This window comes from Pygocentrus nattereri, chromosome 10 (genome assembly GCF_015220715.1).
Source record: "Pygocentrus nattereri isolate fPygNat1 chromosome 10, fPygNat1.pri, whole genome shotgun sequence".
NCBI classification, from domain to species: Eukaryota; Metazoa; Chordata; class Actinopteri; order Characiformes; family Serrasalmidae; genus Pygocentrus; species Pygocentrus nattereri.
Genome location: NC_051220.1, coordinates 38,205,967 through 38,227,407, shown reverse-complemented (window position 1 = coordinate 38,227,407; position 21,441 = coordinate 38,205,967). Strand labels below are relative to the sequence as shown.

Below are 21,441 nucleotides of genomic sequence, written 5' to 3'. Positions count from 1 at the left end.
GCCTGGACCGGCTGCTTGGATGACGCTGCACTGCAGCTATGGGGAGTGCTACACCGCGGTTAGGAGGCAGCTACATCACAGCTACGTGGCTGCCTGGACTGGTGGTGTTTGGTCGCAGTTTGTGGCTAAGGACATTTTCGGCCTTCAAGGCTTCCTAGGCTGGGTGCCTGTGTAACGGACCATAGAGACTTTTTTCAGACTAGCTAAGTGATTCTATACTGTGGTCAATGTAATCCCCCTCGCTAGCTGTTCCAAATGTAGAGCTGTGTGTGTTCTGTTATTACACTCTTCAGACGTCTGGTTCCTATCACCACCACTGTGATTCTCACTCAGTAATCTTCTCTGAGCATTTCACATCAAACCACTCTGGATGTGCTGTTTACATCTTCACCGTTTAATTATACAGATATTTTAAATGATGGAAATCCCCTTTTATGACAGAACAGCTGGGCAAGACCTTGAGCTTGTGTCATTTGGGTATCATTAAAATAATTTAAGTGCTTTTTTTCTTCTGTAGATTGCTTTTTTGATTGTTTATATAAAACACCGTACACACTTTATACCTAAAAGTTTGAGAACATCTATTCATCCATCATTTCTTCTGAAATGACGGGTATGAATAGGGAGTTTGTCCCCTTTGGCTGCAGTAACAGCCTCTACTCTTCTGGAAAGGCTTCACACTATGTGTCAGAACATTGCTGTGAGGATTTGATTACATTCAGCAACAACAGCATTAGTGAGGTCAGGTACTGATGGTAGATCAGTTCTGGATCACTGCAGCTCATCCCAAAGGTGATGGAGCTTCATCACTCTTCACTGCTCCACAGCCCAGTGCCGGGTTTGTTTATACCTCTGCTGTCCACATTCAGCATTGGGCATGGTGACCTTAGGCACATGAGTGGCCGGTGCGGAGCGTCCCGTTCTATTATAGGTGAGGTCAATTGAATACATGCATCAGCAAATGGTACACTTTAAAGTAGATGAGTTCAAACAGAAAGGCTATCCGAACTTTTATGGATATACGGAATAGAGCAGAACTATAACCCAACTATAAAACCCGTGACTTCATTTTTGAGTTTCCTTTCATTTAAAATGTAACTGAGCTTAATTTGAGCATCATTAAAAGCAGTATTACATTAATCTTTACTGTATGAGCACCAAAGAAAGTAGAACACCTGCAGCCCCACCTCTAATAGGGAGAGCGCGACTTTAAACACTTTGCTCTTCAGCAATAATAAGGCCAGCAACAGTAAAAAGCCCAGCTGTTGCTGCTCTTATCTTCTGAAAAATTGCTGTTTTGGAAAACGGAGGCTTTCACATGACATCAATGATATAAAAGACTTTGATAAGCAGGAGGACAAGCGCTGAGCAGCAACCACTTCAAAAAGACAACAGTCAACAGGAGTCATGACAGTTCGAACGCTCTTTATATGTAACCGTTAGCGTGTCTGAGCTTTTTTAAACGGCCAGACTAGACCAGAGAAACCACAGGCCATACGCCGTGCACACTACAGCACCCTATTGAAGAACAGCAGCAACCTCCAGCAACCTTCTTACCTCCGCAGACTCAAAGAGCGGCTCAAACTAGAGAAGGCTCCAACCACCAACAGCTCTCTTTCAATCTAAATGTGGCCACGGCAACACTCTTAGTGAGCAAGGATGAGCGAAGAGACCATGCTCGTTTCAAGCCCAAATTCTTGTTCACAGCAATAAACACAAAAATAGCACGCTGTACATTTTACATCAATCTAGGTCAGAGATCTGCATTACAGCACTGGCTATTGTTGTGTAGACTTAGTAATCATGTGCTCTGATTATTTTGACAAGTAATCAGTTTTAAGAAGGTCATATAAAAGAAGGTTTAACACAGTGGTCTCAAAGTAGCAGCCGCTTGGCCACATCCGGCTCCTATGACCTGCCACATTATTCTCGATTTATCCTTTAATCTAGCTTGCACAACATTTTTTTTCAGCAGCTAAATGTTTACATCTGATAGGCAGATTTGTTTGACCAGATGCTGTGGTTGGTTATCTAACATATGCAATATGAAGTTAGCTTCAGCTGAAGCCTACAACGTGGCACAGGCCTCATTTTATGTTATCCCTCCCCCCATATGTTAAATTCAGCAAATGTGCAGCAGCTATGTATTAATATGCGCAGACGTGTTTTCTGTAGAGGACACTTATACGGTCACTTATTTTCACTTAGAAAATCAAAACATCTCATTTGCACAAACTTTTGCACACAACTGCATTCATAAATCCCTGCGATGGACTGGCGACCTGTCCAGGGTGTATCCTGCCTTCCGCCCGATGACCGCTGGGATAGGCTCCAGCAACCACCCGTGACCCTGAGGGAGAAGCGGCTTAGCGTATGTGTGTGCATTCATAAACTGTCAGTCTATACGTTATACGTCATTATGTTTGTTTATATAGAAATTATTTTTTGTAAATGTCCTAAACATAATTACATATTGGTGGGACATCACCCCAGTACATAAAAAAAAGTGGATGGTTAAGTGGCCACATGCCCCCATGGTTCCGGCAGCCCTGTTCTGGTGTTCAGCACAGTATTTCAATCTATGTTGTTTAAGTTAATAATGAATAAAACAACAATTATTGATATGATGAAGGTTCCAAGCTTTTAAACATTGGCGTAGTGGACGGGGAGGTGCCATCGTGGAACGCTCTAGTTTCAAACTGCAAATGGTGAAGTTCAAAGGATCAAAGAACATTTTCTTACAAATTTGCCAGTTGTTTGCATGGAGGTTGACCTAAGTTAGACTACACAGCCAAAAGTAGGTGGACATCTGACCATCACGCCTATAAAAGCTTGTTGGACATCCCGTTACAAAACCATTGTTATTAATATGGGGTTGGAGCCATGACAGCATCTACCCTTCTGAGAAGGTTTCCCACAAGATTTTGAATTATGTCTGTGGAAATTTGTGCCCATTCAGTCAAAAGAGCATTCGTGAGGTCCGACATTGATGTTGGACGAGAAGGCCTGGCTTGCAATTGATGTTCATTCCAAAGGTGTTCAGTGGGGTTGAAACCAGATTCGTCCATCAGACTTCCAGACAGTTATGCATGAATAATCTCTCTAACATGTTTTCACGGCTTGAGTCCAGCAGATGCTTGGCATTGCATATAGTGCTTTTAGGCTTGTGCGGCTGCTCAGCCATGGAAACCTATTTCTAAGTACACGTTTTGTGCTGATGTTACTTCCAGAGACAGTTTGGAACGCCATGGTGAGTGATACAACAGAGGACAGGCGATTTTTATGCTTCTGAGGAGTCGCCGGCTCCACTCTGCGAGTTTGTGTGGTCTACCACTTCAGGGCTGAGCTGTTGTTGCTCTAAGATGCTTCCATTTAACAACAACAGCACTTACAGTTGACTGGGGAAGACCTAGCAAGGCATAAATTTGACTTTTGGCAAAGGTGGCATCCTATGAAAGGGCCGCGTTTAAAGTTTCTCAGCTCTTCAGCTCTTCTGCTGGGAGTGTACATCTATGGAGATTGTATGGCAATGTGTTTAATTTTACAAATCTGTCAGCAATGAGTGTGGCTGAAATAACTGAACTCAGAAATTAGGAAGCTTGACAAGTTTTTTCCTATACATAGTACATGAGCTGTAATTTGTCATTTAGGTGAGTTGATTTGAGACCCTATAAAATAGTGAAAGAAAAAGTGAAGTACATTGTGTATACTGTCAAAATACAATGTACGGCGAACAAATTGTCCTGATGGACAAACTGAACTGCAGGAGATCCAGCGCACAGGCAGCTCTGACACGCGCCACATGCAAGAGCGACCCAAGATTCACAGCATAAATGTGCCATGAGCTGAAATACTTTTCAGAACTTTACTATCAGAATAAAGGGGAAAGTCACATTTTACTCAGCTGTCAGCTCCTCTAAGCCATCAAGCTCAACATGACAAACGCATCACCGTTTCCTGCCAATAAAACTAGCACGATGACCTCTTGACCTTTGGATGGGCCTCATATCCTCGGACAAAGGAAACGAGACATATTGGTAAATACTTGCATGACAATAGGGTTTCCACTCGAGTGCACTCAGAGCCATTGTATATTAATAGAGGGAACGTGTATTATTCATGGGCGAGATTACTTTGGTGCAGTGGTCCCAGGCCAAGGAAGCTCCACACGCTCCTGCTCTCAGCCCTGACACGACGAATACTAACCACACTGGACAAGTGCAGCGCTGCCCCCGTTTACCACTGCCCACCCCACTGCCCATTATAATAATCTATTCAAGGATTAAAGGGGTTTTATCTTGAAGCCCATGAATAATGAATATGGAATTTCAAAATTTAATTGCCCCGAATTAAATGATTCAAGATAATGTTTCTTTTATAAATTCGTAATGGGGCTAAGGGGGCAAAGAATAGGGAAAAAAAATACATTAGATAAAACTTTTTTTTCTCTCTCTTAGCGAGGGAGACAATAGGCTGGTAGCCTTATGTCATCTCAGGAATGGGGGGGAAAAAAAAAAAACGTGATAGGACAGGTCACATACTGGAGAAAGAACAGCACCTTACACAATTCAGGTGAAAACCGTGAGGGACTTTAATCCTGGACTGTTCACTGAGGACATTTTTTCTGACAAGGCTTTTTTCCTGCACAATCCGCTGCCCCACCGATGGAACCCTACACCACAGGCAGTGCGCGATCCACCAAGGACATGTTTGTGGCCTGATAACAAAAGTTTAAGGATTGGAGAAAGAGTACAGTTAAAGCTATAGGCTCTGAAATACTATACACAAAGCAGCAGGAACATTGAGAAAGTCTCCCAGAGTAGAAGCATGAAGCACAACTATGCTCTCAAACCTGTGGGGTTGCATTACTAAACAAACCTGAAAACCTAAAAACAAGAACGTTATCTCGTCCAAGTAAGATTAACCACAACATTCAACCATGGGTTACATTCAGTTTTTAACAGTGCTGAGTAAAAACAGGGGTATGAACTATCTACAGACACGCCCATGACCACAAATCATGTGATAACATAACAGGCCAGCCTCATTAAACAGACCAATTTCTCCATTAAGGTCAAGTAATATAGCTTTTAATGGCTCTGTACCCTTCATACATTTCTATACTTCGTAGACTATGTTCCTTATTGACTGGTAAAGGGGAATTCCACCAATCTTTCATAAACAAACGGTATGGATTGATGTGAAAATGCACCGTTCTAGAGAGTCAGAACAGTTCACAGAGGTTCACAGGAACCCTTACAGACAGTTATCACATGAAATGCTAATTTAAACACTTCCGCATGGCTGAGATGTTTTAAAGTAACTCTGAGTTGAGGTTTCGGTCTAAAACACATTGTTTAAAAAAAATAAATAAAAAAAACACTTTTCTGTGTCAGCTTACCAGCATTTTACCACTTTAACGTTCCTATAATAACTTCGGATAGTAATTAAAATGGCTATGTGTGTGCTGCTGACATCGCGATCCCTGGTTCCTATCACCACCACTGTAAAGACAATTTCAAACCACTCTGAACGAATATGCTTATGTTAACCACTGAATTATTCATAAATGTTGAAAAATGGTGGAATTCTCCATGAAGCTCAAGCGCTGGTAAACTACACTGCAATAATCACCGGTTTTAAAAGAGAAATAAAAAACCTTTTCAAAACTGGCATTTATTTAACATTTATCATGTTGCAATTTAAAAATATATATATATATATTTTGATAACTTTTTTTTTCTGGTCAAAGCCTATTTAATCATTTGAACCTAATTTTTTTTAAATTTAATTTATTCTTTAGGGTTCTGGTTTGCTATAACTCTGTCCTGTAAAGCTCTCCAAGCTGAATCTGAACGGTGTGAAAGGTGCTAGAAATGAAGCTGTTTTTATTATGAACGAGAATCAGAAACAGTTACAAAACCTATTTTCAAAACTGTGACGTGGAGTCTCGTAAGAGGCCACGCCGCGAGTGCATATTTTCTTTTCAGGAAACAGACCAAGAATTACGCTGTTTAAGGCTTAAAGATAACCACAGAGATTAGAGATGCAGCCGCAATGGATTTGGTTTAGGATGTAAACACATTTTCAACACTATTTTGATAATAATGAAAGAAACCGAAGTGTCCCCAAGCAGCTGAGAGGGTCCTCACAAACATAAGCATTAAATCTATTGAATGACACATTACATTCACAGCACTTCTCGGTACCCACAAAGTAACCAATAGCTTCCTGCCCTCTTGAGGTTCAATTACAGTATATCAAATGATCAAAACAGGAAACTGGGGTGAAAAAAAAACACTGACTGAAAATATTCCGACTGTTACCCAAAGTGCAATAAAACAAAAACAACATCTATTTTTGGGCAAACGTCCTTTCAGAAGTGTCAGTACTCCACAGGTAATATCAGCAGTGCAGGAGGCTCCTCCAAATAGATCAATGCAAAAAAAAAAACAAAAAAAAAAAAAGATTGTCTAGCAACACAACATATTGAGCATCTTCCTGGCATAGACTAGAGTAATTAAAGTAAACGCTGGCCTATGTTAGAGCAAAGCGAGTTCACCCAGGGAGTGCTTTAGATGTGAGGAACTGACCAACCTGGCCAACTAGGTAAAGTCCTGAAAGAACCGAGCTCAGTCCTGAATGCAAACACTTGTTTCCCATCTCTTTTTTTAATGAGAACATCTCTGAACGATGGCCTGAACATGAGGAGTTACATCACATACAGTTCTTGGTTCTCCACGTTCTTCTTTGACTGTGGTCTCTACTGTGGAGGATGAGCCATCTGCTTAGAAAAAAAGGAAACATAAACTAGTGTGGCACGGTTAAAACCTCAAAACACAAGACGTCGTCTTCAGAAAGCGCAGCTCCTACTGGCAACACTAAAGGCTGCAGCAAATATTAAAACAAAACAAAAAAAGCCATAAAGGATAAATAAACAAATCTGCTGTTTTAGTTTAGATTGCTTTCACTCCTATTTCTGTCAGTCACTTAAAACAAAAATAAATAAGTAGCATGAGCCGTGATCGTGCCAAACTCCAGACTTTACTATTCTCCTTTATCTTTGGAGGCATCTTCAGTTCGCTGGGCACTTGGTTCTTCTTGGCATTCGCCTTTTTCCTTTTCGGGTGCGTTCTTTTTCTCCTGTTGGGTGTCTTCATGACTGCCATTGACGTCCTTGCTTTGCCCGTTGAGCAGCGCCGCCTCTGTGGACTCCAGCAGGGTCTTGGCCCGGGAAGGGTCCAGTTCTGGCTCCATGTGCTCGTCCTCCTCATCCAGCTTGCGCAGGATGATGGGTAGCTTGGCGTCTGCGTTCTCCAGCAGCGCGATGTCGCTCTCCTCATACAGAGGCAGCGGAGCACCCTCCTCCAGCTGCTTCTGGAAGTGCAGACGCTTGGCCCGGCCGCTTGCTACAGCCCGCTCCAGGATCTCCTTCTCGGCTAGCCGCAGTTTGATGGCCATGCGGGAGTGCAGGGACAGGTCGGGCTTCTGTAGGATGGAGCGGTCCTCCTGAAGCAGAGAAAATGGGTTTAAGAAGCTTCTAGCAGTCAAAAATGTTAATGTTGCTAGTAGGGATAGAGCGATATGGGAACTCTGGGCCAGTGAAGGAAATGGGACTTCAAGATAAGCATTACAAAGACAACATCTACAAATTCCAACATTTATTTCTTTAAATGTTATAAATGCAGTAAAACGAATACATTTTAGCACATTAGACCAGTGTCACTTAAACATTCTGCTCTTCCAGAGGGCAATAAACATCACAGGGTATTTGTTCACTTACAGTAAAAGTAAAGTAAGTTTTTTCCTTCTCCTGTAAAGTTACCATTTTGGAGAGGTTTTGTTCCAACAGCTGCGATATGTTTGGGGTCTTATATCTCACATCAATTAGCATCATTACACAGACAGACAGACAGACAGACAGACAGACAGACAGACAGACAGACAGACAGACAGACAGACAGACAGACAGACAGACAGACAGACAGACACTTTAGAGAGATTAACAGACAGACAGACAGACAGATAGACACAGACAGACAGATAGATAGCAACTTTAGAGACAGACAGACAGACAGACACTTTAGAGAGATTAACAGACAGACAGACAGATAGACACAGACAGACACAGACAGACAGACAGACAGACAGATAGCAACTTTAGAGAGATTAACAGACAGACAGACAGACAGACAGATAGCAACTTTAGAGAGATTAACAGACAGACAGACAATATCATATAGACTTGCTTATGTGGTTTCTCACACTGGACAACACACTTTCATCTCTATAAATAAAGATCTACTGCTATTATTAGCTGTTCAATGTACTTTTGTGTAAATCTGATATCTAGTGATCACTTTGTGTTTGGCCAAATATCAAATTAGTGGTTAATACACTAAAAATTTTACTATTTCATCGTTACACAGGATGACCGAAAGATGGCTTGCAGACGTTATGGTGACAGCAAGGATGAACGTGATGAATTTGAAGTTGAATGTGTACTGCTGTACCTCTGATGTTGTTTTGTATGTTTTGAGGAGCAGAGTGGCTCTCGTCTCGAGGAACGTCCACAGCTTGATCTCGTTTTCCCAGCTGACAGGGAACTCCGTGTTACCCAGGGTGAAGATCTTGTTGATGGCATGGTCACCCACCAGGTAGTCCTTCAGCTCCTCTGCAGACAAAATACAGACAAAGATACAGATCCCTGGTTAGAAGAGCAATCAGTCAAGCATGTACACATAAGCTTTTCTTACATTTCAAGAAAGCTTTGAAAAACAATGGGAACATATAATGTCTGGACAAACAAAATCCAAACAAAACAGCAACAAAACTTGAAAAATGAACATAATCCTGTGGTGCTGGTCTTCTGGGGAAGAGACTGTTTAATGGAAGAGCTTCACATAAGTTCAAGGAGCCCTGCACGCCAAGCCGTTTAACACAAAGCTCCTGTATGGTTTATGTTAAAAGGATGACTTAATCACTGAATGACCCGGTGGCGTGGTGGGTAGCGCTGTCGCCTCACAGCAAGGAGGGCCTGGGTTCGATTCCCCGGCCGGGTGATCAGGGTCCTCTCTGTGTGGAGTTTGCATGTTCTCCCCGTGTCTGCGTGGGTTTCCTCCGGGTTCTCCGGTTTCCTCCCACAGTCCAAAGACATGCAGTCAGGCCAATTGGACATGCTAAGTTGCCCCTAGGTGTGAGTGTGTGAGTGACTGTCTGTGTCTGTGTGCCCTGCGTTGGACTGGCGACCTGTCCAGGGTGTATCCTGCCTTCCGCCCGAAGACTGCTGGGATAGGCTCCAGCACCCCGCCCCCGAGACCCTGACGGAGAAGTGGCTTAGAAAATGGATGGATGGATGGATGGCACTGAATGACCCTGTTTACATATAAACCATCGAGAGTGGTTTGGTGTAAAATGCAGAGTGAACATTGTTCACCAGTGTTGTATATGGAACCAGATTTATGTCTACACTACAAATATCACCATTTTATCTGCTGTCCAAAATGACCAGCGAACTTATGTGTCAAAACTTTTTATAAGTCACGTTGATAATGTTAAAAGTGTGCTAAATTCAAAGTCAATTTTTTCCTTATAACGCCCTGCATGTACCTCTCCGCCCTGCCTGCCTGTTATGTTTGGCTTGAGGTGTTGCGTCACATGGTGTCGACAGAACCTATAGCTTATGTGAATAACGTTGTTCGTCAAAAGAGCTGCGATACATCACAGTTACGCCTCGTGTCTCTCTCTCTCAACCTGCTGCAATTCCTTTGTGTGTTCTCGTTCAAGTTGATTTGGCTCTACGATATTTTGGAAACTGAGCTCCTGGAAGTCCTTTGCACACCTGTCATAAACAGAAGCTGCTGCTTGCGTTAGCCGTGTTGTACGGCTGTAGCTACAGGTGAGTCACAACAAAAGCTCAGTCGAGAATGCAGTTTTGAGGGGAAACACAGTGATCCTGGAGTAATAGTTTACACTGAAAATACATTTTAGGCCAAAGCTTTATAAGAAAACCGTCACAAAATAATGTCTTAAGTATCAAGCAACACATTCATAACCCTTTCATGCAATAACAAGGTGTAGCTTTTAGAACCATTAAATGCTTCGGATGTCTAGTTCCTAGTACTATAATAGTAAACAATTCTGACTGTAAATTTCTCTAGAAAGGCGCATTTCACAGCAAACCACTCTGAAGGATTTTACATCTAAACCACTGAATGATGTATGTGTATGTGATTGTGTAATCATTCCTGGTCATTTACCAATGCTACATTTCCACAACTTTAAAAATGTTTTTTATGTATTACGCTTTGTTCAGACAGCGATGATATGCACGACCACACATCCTAGCATTGTATAAAAACAGGCCTTAGTGTGTCTGTACGTTAGCAGTGAAGCGGCAGGTCTGACGAGTGCTGAGACATTACGTAAGGTATGATTACACGGCTGCTAACGAGATGAAAGGGCTGGATAAATGAGCGCTTGATGTTTGCGGTGCACAGCGTCGTGTCAGATGTGTAAAAAGTGAGCCTCCACAGGGTCTGAGCTTCCTTTAAAAATTAACATACAAAACCTGAATAATATATAATGGCTCACCCATAAGAGGTCCTTGCCAGAGGATACAGCCTTGCTTCATGGGATTTATGACACAAACGCTTTCTGCATATATATTGATGAATATTTCACTGCCTCTGGATCGTTCCTTCCACACAGCTGTGAGACTGTCTTGATCAATTAAAACACTTAAGGGACGTTCGCTCTGCCTCTTTTCCAACTCTCTAACTGCGTGTAGGTATCTGCTGCGGAAAAAAGGCGGAGCAGCTCCTGGCTGTCGGCCGGGAAGCCTGCGGGCAGCTACAGGGGGGCTGTGGCCCAGGGCTGCTGGGATGGGCTCAGACTAGAGCTTGGACGATTTGATGATACCAGTGCAGCATCTACAGCAGTGACCAACAATATCAGTATCATTTTGAGATGCTGACCAGCAACTTTACCACATAATTCCTCATTTATGTTCCGCAATTATGTCAACGAAGCTGAATTCCACTGTTTCTCTCTATAAATATAAATATTATTTATCTGTATCCATCAGCACTGGGCAGTATTGATAAAATTCAATATAATATTTTTCTGAATATATCACGGTATTTTATGCTACTTAAGTCAGCATTAATAAAACGTTAAACTCATGCTTCCTCAGAACTGCTACTCTAGAATGTCTTACACACCTGGCACACCTTGACTTGATGGGACTGTTTTATGCTGTTTTGCTTTGTTAAAATGACACCCAAAGGGAACTTTACACACTAACCAGACAAGTTTCAAAAAACGTAATACTTTAGGGCAGAGGTCTATAATTAAAATTCAATAACATCCAGTTAAAGAAAATTTCCTCAAGCGAGGGTCCAGAACATCATGTCTACCTTGCATTGTGATTTGGTGCCATATACTGTTTACTGAAGTAGTATATCAACATCTTATACAGTCAGCAACAGAATGTCAAATCAAATAAAGTAAAATTCAGTCATATTTCAACAACATTTATTGTGAGTTCTCTCTTTTTAAAGAACGTCATGTTAAATAATCTAACTCACTGCTGTTTCTCCCCTCGTCCCTCCCCTGTGTGCGCGTCACTCACTTGAGGCTCAGCGCGCATAATACAGCACAGAGCTGATTGGCTGAGAGTGTCACGTGATTTTTACAACACATGCAATTGATCTGAGTATCCTGGGCTGTTAAACTCATACTGTAATGACTACAAATGATACGCTGATTAAAATAGGACCACCCCATTGAAATTACATAATTCTCCATAGTTCATTGGTTGTAGGTCCCGGTCCACATAGGACAACGTCTGGGTCTGTCTCGGTCTCGGTCCGCGGTCCACCTATTAGTGACCTATGCTTTAGGGAACACCCAAATACCTTGAATAATGGAGTATTTGTTCATTATGTTGGTATTATTTTCTCTATTTAGAATTATGACAATAAAACTACTCACAGCTGTACAGAAGCATTTTCTGATGTGGAACAATGCAATGCAACACAGTTAGCTAATGCACATCATTTACAATCACCTAGATTTTACTGCTTTAACTGTTAAGGTACATTGCGCTCTTTTTAAGATCACGTTACTGTATTGTATCAGCCAATTCTAAAAATACTCGTACTAGGTCTGAAAAAAAAAAAAATGGTATCGATGCATCTCTATTTTGTGCAAGATAACAAGTGGTTGTACCATCTGCAGTGTGGAATCATTTCAAACAGGAAAATGAAGAATTTATTCAAACAACAAAAATTGCAGCCTAAATTTAATCAGTAAAGGTGTTTATATATAACAGTGATTGTTAAAGTGCATAAATTATAACAGGTTTAGCTGAACGCATAACACATTCCTGCCTAGTCTCGCCTTGGAGTGCAACAAACTGCACCGCTTACCACAAGCCCATATGAGCTATAAGTGCAGAGATGACCAAGGTGATAAGAAAAATGCTCAAAGCAATGAGCTGTGCAATTGATCAGATTTTTAATCTGAGTTTCCACGATAAACATATTGTAAAAGGCTGCAATGATGGAATAGATCAAATTACCTCATACATTCAACAACAAAGTGACGCACATAGAGCATTAGAAGCCCATCAAGTGGTTCCCAGTCCTGGGTTTGAAGCCTGCTTTTTGAACAGTAAAAAAATGGGCCAGTTGCGAAACAACCATGTGTGGTTACTCAAAAAGTAGCTGTCGTGAACAAATAGCCTGTAAAAATGCTTAAACCATTATGATCATTCTTAATGTCAAAGCAATGAGGTCCACGGTCAGAGCAAGCCTGCAAGGAGTTTAAGGTACAAAATCTGCCTGCAATTCTTGTAGCTAATAGTAATTCATGATTATAATCTCACACAGTAGTGTGATGATCTCAAACAGCAGTGCACGCTGCTTTTGAAATATTTTTTGCATAATTTAGAGTTCAGTTAGATTTCTGACTAATTTTATTATTATTATTAATAATAATAATAATAATAATAATAACGATGATGATTACTATTATTATTAATCTCTTTTCATATCTTTATCATATATCCAACAGCTTGGTACCACTTTAGAATAAGACTAAGTGGTTTGTGAATTGTTTAAAATAGGTTTATTAATAGTTATTAATTAGATCATAAACATTACAGAGCAATAGTAAACAGTTATAACATGTTAATAAAAGGGGAAAACATGAGTTGTTATATCTGCTGAAGCAACCAGCAAGAACTGTGGTTGAACTACACACTTCAAAATGACGGTTCTATAAGGGTTCTTTGGTAAAGAAATTTGTTCTAGATTTATTTTTCATTTGTTCTATATTTGCATGATTCAACGGTTCTCTGCATCATGAAATGGTTTTTCAGACTGATGAAGAACAGAATCTTTTTGAAAAAGATTTTATACCGCATCAAAAAAGGTTCTTCTATTGCAACAAATCTGACATCGCAACAATAGAGGGACCTTTATCGGTGCAATTTGGAACCATTTCCAAAATGGTTCTATACAGAACCACCTACAGAACATTCTTCAGTAATCTGAAAAAAACCTTTCATGGTGCAAAGAACCCTTCAATCACGCAGTGGGTACTTTGAGTGTTCATGGTTCTATATAGAACCATTTTCTTTACTAAAGAACCCTTGAAGAACCATAATTTTTAGTGTGTATATAAATGAATGCGGGTTCACTATTAGGCAAATAACAAATCACTGTTGCCCTCTTTATTTGTGTGTTATAACTGCTTATTACTGATTAAGGCGTTTTATGGCCCAATTAATAACCAATAATAAGCTGACTTCATTCCATTCATAAATGCTTTATAAGTGTAGTCTCATTTTAAAGCGGAACCCAACAGCTTTATGGTGCATTGCATTTTGTGTCCATATTATGAAGCCTTATCAGATATACTGGTATAACAATCCTTATCCAAATACCACTTGTTAGGCAATGAGCATCACACTCTAGCTGAGCTCAGCTCATCTGTGCCATCAGCGGCATACAGCAATACATCACTGCTCCTAGATATATTTTCAAAAGCAGAAGCAAAACACACAATTAAAAATGGTCAACTGTGAAGCATAGATGCAGTTTTAGGGGTGATTTTGAGATCATGTATTCAGGTATTCTTTCATAAATCTAAAGAAAAATAATGAAACTTGCTGCAAACCTGGTGACACTGCAACACTTTCACTATTACTACAAACGGCTACACCAGCGCTCCATTTCACAAATGTGCTGCAAATACAGAAAACACCTCAGGAAGTCACAACACAACAGAAAATGTTCGCAGACAGATGATGTTCCTCACTGAGCTTTAAGATCATCTAAAGCTGCTTCTCCATATCGCAGGCTTGAAAGTTAAGAAGAGCAAAGAGGCAGCATTTTGTTATTATACACCAAAGATCTATTCTTGTAAGTTGCATTTTTTGTCTTTTTAAATTTTAATTTATACTTTTACCTTGTGCTTTTAATTGTATTTATTAATACATCCATTATTATTTATTTTATATTCATATTTTGTTTCTGTAGTTTTTGATTTTCTTTGCTTCTGTAATTTTTTTCTCTTCTTCCTCAGTTGTTTAAACTTTGTATTGTGAAGCACTTTGAGCTGCAGTTTTAATGTATGAAAGGTGTTATATTATTATTATTATTATAAGAAAAAGTCTACATCAGTTTCATGACTGATCAGTTCCTAAAGCACATAACTGCTCACACCTTTGTGCTTGTGAGTGTGTAGATTTTGTTCTTACCTAAGAACAAATCCCAAATAAGAAAACACTGGATAATGTCAGAATATTTGTGAAAACTGCATAAGGGGGAAAGAAATTTCTGATTGGTGAATAAAGCTCAGTCATTTTATGATAATAATACCAGTACATCAGTGCAGTCAATACAGCAGCACACTACCTATTAGGACATATATAAAAAAAGACGTACTGGTGATTTTGAAAAACACTGCCCAGCCCCATCTCGGACTCTTACCTTCAGTCATACAGAAGACCCGTAGAAATGCCAGGAGCTGGGCGGATATGGGCGGCTCACTGCAGTGCAGGGCAAAGATACTGGACCTGTGGAGTTAAAGGACACGAGAGGGTTCAAAGTGAGGCTTTACAGTGAGGGCCCTTTTACCCCACCCCCCACATCCCCACCCTCAAATTAAACCCTAATTAACTCCAGCAGGTGGGGCAGGCAGGAGCTAATGGAAGCCTCCTGCCCATAACAGAGCACACAGCAGCACCCCCTCACATGACAACTGATTGATCTGAAGCGATGAGAGGCCACCGAACCCGATGCATTTTTAAAAACACGCTCAATCATTTATAATTTACCATGTAATTACCGGAGCATATCCATGGCCTTTTCCTGTCTGATTCCAACACTGGATGAAAAGGAGAGCGATCGCTCGCGCCGAATCAAAAAGGTAATTTTGGACGGGCGACGTTTTCATGAATTCCGAGCTATTGATCAATGAGACAATACGCTGGCGATCAAGTAAACAATATTACACTACAATACATTACACAGGTTTTGCTGCAGAGCAATTCAATTACCCTGTGCCCTCTGCTTCATACTGAAAAGATCCAATAGAGGAAGATTAACCCTTCAAATCAAGAGCAAAAATAACCGCTGTCAGAACTGTCCAAACAATTTCTCAAGTTTAAACTCAGAAAGAAGTTAAAAACACACAGTCTATAAACATCAGCTTCACCTCTAGATTAGCCAACATGATGGCACTCACTGAGAGGTATGAGCTGAACTTTTTTAAGGGAATTAAAAAACTGATCAACTTGAGATTAAAACCAAGTTACTAAACATGTCAGGAAGCAATAAAACTGGATATTTCTGTAAACACAAACACTTCTACACTTATTTTTCTGTGATCATTTTAACCAGTGATGTGCTGATTTGCTCTGAGGGAGTGGACATTTTAATGGGTCAGCTTTTCGTTAAAGCTCGTAGCCTCACTGAACTCTATTCATGCCCCAGTGTCATAGGGTAATGTAATTTAAACAGATTTTATGCACTAGGGACGCATCAATACCCGTACTCGGACTCAATCTTGCACTGTTGTATTAAAATCTGAGACCAGCTGATACTATGTGACAGAAGCCTTGTGAGTGGATGCTGCCGTCTTGATCAATAAACGACTGAAGCTGGCAGTGAACAAGGCTCTGCTCGCACCCTGACCCCATGGAGATCAGAAACAAAGTCACTGGTCGTGCTAAACATCCTACCTTGTCGTTCTCCTAATAGGGACTCGCTGTGTGCTTTGAAATGGGATAAAATTGCACACAATCACAACTTCCCAAATTGGGTGGCGATACATAGGCTAGCAAAACGGAGGCAAAAAAGCATCATCATCATCATCATCATCATCATCAGTAATATTTGCTGCCAAAGACCATATATGCCACTTTCATTTTGTTTGACTGAATAGAACTGCAAGGTAGGAACATTAATACAGTTAATAACATTTAAATACAGAGTTTTAAAAGTCTTCCTGTAAATTAAAGTAAAATAAAGGCTGCAGAGAGACAGTATTGTTCTCGTTGCACAGCATGGTTAGCAAAGCTGCTGTAGCTCAGTTTCTTTATGTGTTTGCTCAGTACTCCGTGCACAGCATGTTGTCATGAATGAAATAGCTTTACTGACAACTGTCCATAGACAGATCTCTCTGTAGAGGCTGAGTTTCACGTAGCATGTTGCTCAGTGTGAGAATATAATTAGACGGTCTATTAAAACGTACAGTGTGAGTCACCAAAGAACAAGATGTGTAAAATCACAGTGAACATCTGGCTTTAGAAGATCAACTACAGCTCAACCAGCCAAACAGACTACAACAAGATACTGCTGCTGTCAGGACAAAACCTTGTATCTCCATTTTAGACATTTTTCAGTTCTGGACTTAATTTAAAAGTGACTGTGGTTCTTTACACTGTTTGTAAATTTCATGATGAATGGGCAAAAAAAAAAAAGTCTGGTTCCATCATGTGACATGGCTAGCTAATGCAGGTCATTTTAAAGCAGCTAGATTTTAATTATTTAACCGTTAAGGTACATTACATTCATTTACACTTTAAATCCGAAGCTTATTACATACTAATACGTATTACTCAAACTACAAGGACTTCAATGCAAACTAATGGAGCTTTTCCTAGATTATAGAAGTGTGTAATAAAACTTTGGTAAGGAGCTAAGTAGGTAATTCATCACAGCATTGAACTGTACTGGCAAATACAACAAAATACTTGGTCTGAAAAAAGTTATACTGTACTACATCCCTATTATGCACAGGATAAGTGAATATAATGTCTGCAGCGTAATTCTTTCAAACAAGAAAATGAAAGCAGTCAAACTTTTTTATATGCCAGTGTTTAGGGCTAATCATTTCATCTAATTATGTTTAAAGTAGCCACACTTTCTGATATAAGCACTGTGTTCAAAGTGGAGAAATTTGTTAGATGAACGTAATGCATGAATAAATCCATAATATAAAATGGTAATTTGAAAAATGTAGTTCAAAAAGCAAAAAACATCACTTTTAAACGTATCACATTAAAGTAAATGGCAGCCTACGGAATCTGAATGCTATATTATGTCCTGACTGTGCTGCACACTTACGCAGGGATTCCAGCACGGGCCAAAACCTCGGCCTTCATGGCATACAGCCTCTCACTCTTACTGACGCCCAATTTAATCTTCACCCGGTCGTGTGCGTTGTCCTCAAAAAAGAAGCCATTGTGAATGACAAACTCTGCGTTGGATCTCGTACCATAGAATATGTAGATCTGCAAACAAAGATAGTAGAAACACGCAATATAAAAGCTCTGCAGGGCTCAATTCGGGTAGACCTGAAAGACAGCACTGAACCTGTCAAAAGTCTGGCTACACCACTCCTTCTTCTGAATTGAGTCACTGTTACTTTTGAGATTTACCTGCAAAGTTTCTGGCAGCATAAAACTGCTATTTAATTCAGCTTCAACTCTGATGTGACACCTTTCTTTTACCTCACACATACCCACCACAAATTTAAATAACACCAAAAAACTTCCATCATTTCACAACTGCAGTCATGTCCCCTTCCAAACCCCACTCACGTCTCCCTCCTCCTTATAACACTTACAGATACTGCAGAGCAGAGCGGGCTGGAGAGAGGGCCAGATAAAGAAAAAGTAGCATGGGATAGAGAGAGAGAGAGAGAGAGAGAGAGAGATAGAGAGAGAGAGACAGACAGAGAGAGAGAGAGAGAGAGAGACAGAGAGAGAGAGAGACAGAGAGAGAGATAGAGAGACAGAGAGAGAGAGAGAGAAGCCCTGATTTCAGCCACTGCTACGAGTTTGGGCCCCATGTGAAATCTGCGGCAGGAATCAGGGATCAAACGGCTTGGCACAGAGAGACGCTCTCAAAGCCCCCTCCACCCCCATCCCACACAGCGGCCTCTACAGCCCTTTTCTTCCTCTACCGGCTGTCTCCCCAAATCTTATCAAATAATTCGTATTCTGCTGTGGAGGGGGGTGGGGGGGTTGGCTGGGGTCTACCTGGCCTGTCAGCTTGTGCCCCCCTATCCTCTCTCCCTATGTCTGGAGCTGAATGCCTCCGCTCTGATATTACCCACGGGCCTCTGTAATGGCCAAAGGCTGATAAACGCATCACACGGCCGTGAGCAGGGAGAAACGGTGCGGGAGCTTGTGAATGGAAACCAAAAAAAAATAAAAATACATGGAAAAACACCCCAGCAGGCAAGGTGGATGTGGCTTCACCACTTTGAAGGTTGGTATCACAGATTTCAATAATAAAAAAATAGATTTTGTTGTGGAAATATGTATAAAATAACTTCAAAATGCTTAAAAATGTGTGCCAATGTGTGATGGGAGCCCATCAGGGACAACATCAGATCAAGATTTTGACCAAACATACAAACTTCGTTTTTGCAGAGAGACATCGCCACACAGAGAAACAGGAAAAGAGGAATAGACAAGAACACATAACAGAACACAATCTGGGACATAAAAACATAGAACAGGGGTCTTAAACTCAAATTACATAGGGACCACTAGTGAAGCAGGCTTCTACAAAGGGGGGGGGGCAGATGAAAAATGCAGGGGAAGAGCCTGAAATTTTATTTATTTTTTAAAGAATAAACTTTAACTAAATTAGAACTTTAAAATAATAATGATTATTATTAGTATCAGTAGTAGTATAATTACTACTAATTATATAATATTGTCAAATTAAATATAATAAATTTATACTTAACAGTAGAAATACAAGGGACTCTTATTATGACAGTGTGTCATTCCTGCTGAATATGGGTTAAATGTACATCTAACTAACCATCAGTCTAAATTTGCGGCGCAGCATGTGCTTCATACTGTCACGTTTTCTTTTGAATAGTTCTTCTTGTATGTACTTGCTTGACCTCAACTCATTGCGACAGAGCAAATATGTGCAATATCTGGGGGTCCCTCAGACCGTTTAGAGGTATACAGCTCTAAAGAACCACGGTTTTTCAAAAGAACCATTCACTGATGGTTCTTTATGGAAGCAAAAGTGGCTCTGCACCTTTTTTTGGCATCTGCGTACGTGTATAAAATTTGAGGGAACAATAAAAGGGAAGTAAATGAATAAATTGGCATCTGGATAATGATGGACAGAGTAAAATGATTTAATTGATGCAAATTACCAAATGACAGCTACACAGCACAGAGAATACAATTACAATAAAATTCAAGCCTTATATTAAAGTGAATGAACTATGAGGCAGATTATTTATTTATAAATTTTAAAAAAACGTGAAATATCTTCAAGCGTCTAGCAGACTGTTTACATCTACACTACACTGTATGACTTATTACTGAATAATGCAATTCCAAACTTTTGAACGGGTTCCTGCCGATCATTCACTGTCATTGACCAGGGTCCAGTTTTCCAAAAGCATCTTAGTGTAGAGAGGGTGTTCAGTGCTACCAATTACCAAGCCGGTTTGGGAAAACCCAGGTCAGATTTAATGGCCAACACTGGACTGAACTGATCTAGAGGTGTTCAGATCTGTGGTCTCCTAACCTAAACCTGAGTTTAAAGGACCTGAATGAAAAGAGGAAACCTTCAGAATCACTTTCAGAACATCACAAGTGCTCACCTGTTCATTCTCTTTATAGTCCTGTAGAGCAACACATTCACATCTGTCATCTTCCAGATTGTAACCAGTTGTAATCTGAAGGAAACGAATGAGATCAGATGTATTTAATCCAAAGAAACAACATAGTGTACTGCTATGACAGAAGACTGTTCATATAGTGTTCCTACACAGAGCAAATGTGTGGGAAAGCTTTAAAAATGTCAATTGTTCAATTAAATAACCTCACACACAAACACAGGGCTGTTTTTGTCATGCCACACATTGCCAGAGGGAAAAAACAAGCAGATTAAGATGATTAAATATGTTTCAAGATGTAACTCACTAAATCAGCGGGTGTACAAACAAATATGAGCCTCCAAAATCAAATCACTGAAAACGTAAAGAAATTAATAAAATTGAATAAAGGCTGGCTAAATTGTCACAACTTCATGATAAACAAAACTATTACAGAAACCATGCATTTTTATTAAACCTAAACCAGGGGAATAGCAGGAGGGCATTTCATTAAGCATCTTAATGACTTCCATTTTCAGAACATATGACAATTCTTTTATTTTTTTTTTTGTTTTTTTGTTTTTGAAATCATCGAAGGATATAAATGTGTTTCCAGCACAAATGAAAGAAAGCGATATATTGCTCTGTGGCGTGAGGCACTGAATGCAATCAAAGACAAATTATTCAAATAAATATAAAATATCCCTTGAGACGCTGCTACAATCAACAGAAAACAACATTACTTTGGAGGTTTTCTTAGAAACAGCTTGTTCACACATATCCCACACGACATGCACTTCACAGCTGCGTAAATGTACCTACCTAAACACACACACACACACACACACACACACACACACACACACACACTAGTAATACCTGGGATATACACTTGTAAGTATAAGTGGCCAGTGTGGGGATGGAAGTAACCTGGAAATGAACATACTTTTAGACCCTGGGAAGTGCACAGAGGGACTCACCAGGCCATTGGTGTGGTTGCACATGTCCCACAGTGGAATGAGGGCGAGGGTGACCCGACTGCCATCCTCTGTAGGAATCTGGTTCTGACGGGTCATCACAGATGACACAGCCCACCTAAAACACACATTGCTCATTACTTTTTTATTTATTTATTTTTGCTTGCAGAAAACAACAAGCACTACTCTAGCTGTAGAGATCCTAAAATGTATATTAGATATATTATTTTCTTTATTAATACAGATACCAAAAACCTTGACTATCATCTGATATCAATATGAAACTGATATGAATCTAAAAAGACCAAGCTAA

The 21,441-nt window shown here is 40.2% G+C and overlaps 1 protein-coding gene across 3 annotated transcripts in view; it reads right to left on the bottom strand.

Moving 5' to 3' along the window:
* Positions 1-4,567: 4,567 nt before the first annotated feature.
* The window catches only part of setd3 (SET domain containing 3, actin histidine methyltransferase), a 43,995-nt gene continuing 27,121 nt past the window's right edge, over positions 4,568-21,441 (bottom strand). For 2 of the 3 annotated variants that reach the window (XM_037541708.1, XM_017682445.2), the window contains exons 8-13: positions 21,132-21,246; positions 20,158-20,232; positions 17,640-17,806; positions 15,000-15,085; positions 8,514-8,674; positions 7,048-7,509 (exon numbers count right to left, since the gene is read on the bottom strand). In XM_037541708.1, coding sequence (XP_037397605.1) covers positions 7,048-7,509; positions 8,514-8,674; positions 15,000-15,085; positions 17,640-17,806; positions 20,158-20,232; positions 21,132-21,246 — 1,066 coding nt within the window. Of the gene's footprint in view, positions 7,510-8,513; positions 8,675-14,999; positions 15,086-17,639; positions 17,807-20,157; positions 20,233-21,131; positions 21,247-21,441 lie in introns of all 3 variants that reach the window. The other variant, XM_017682444.2, reaches the window with a different exon arrangement.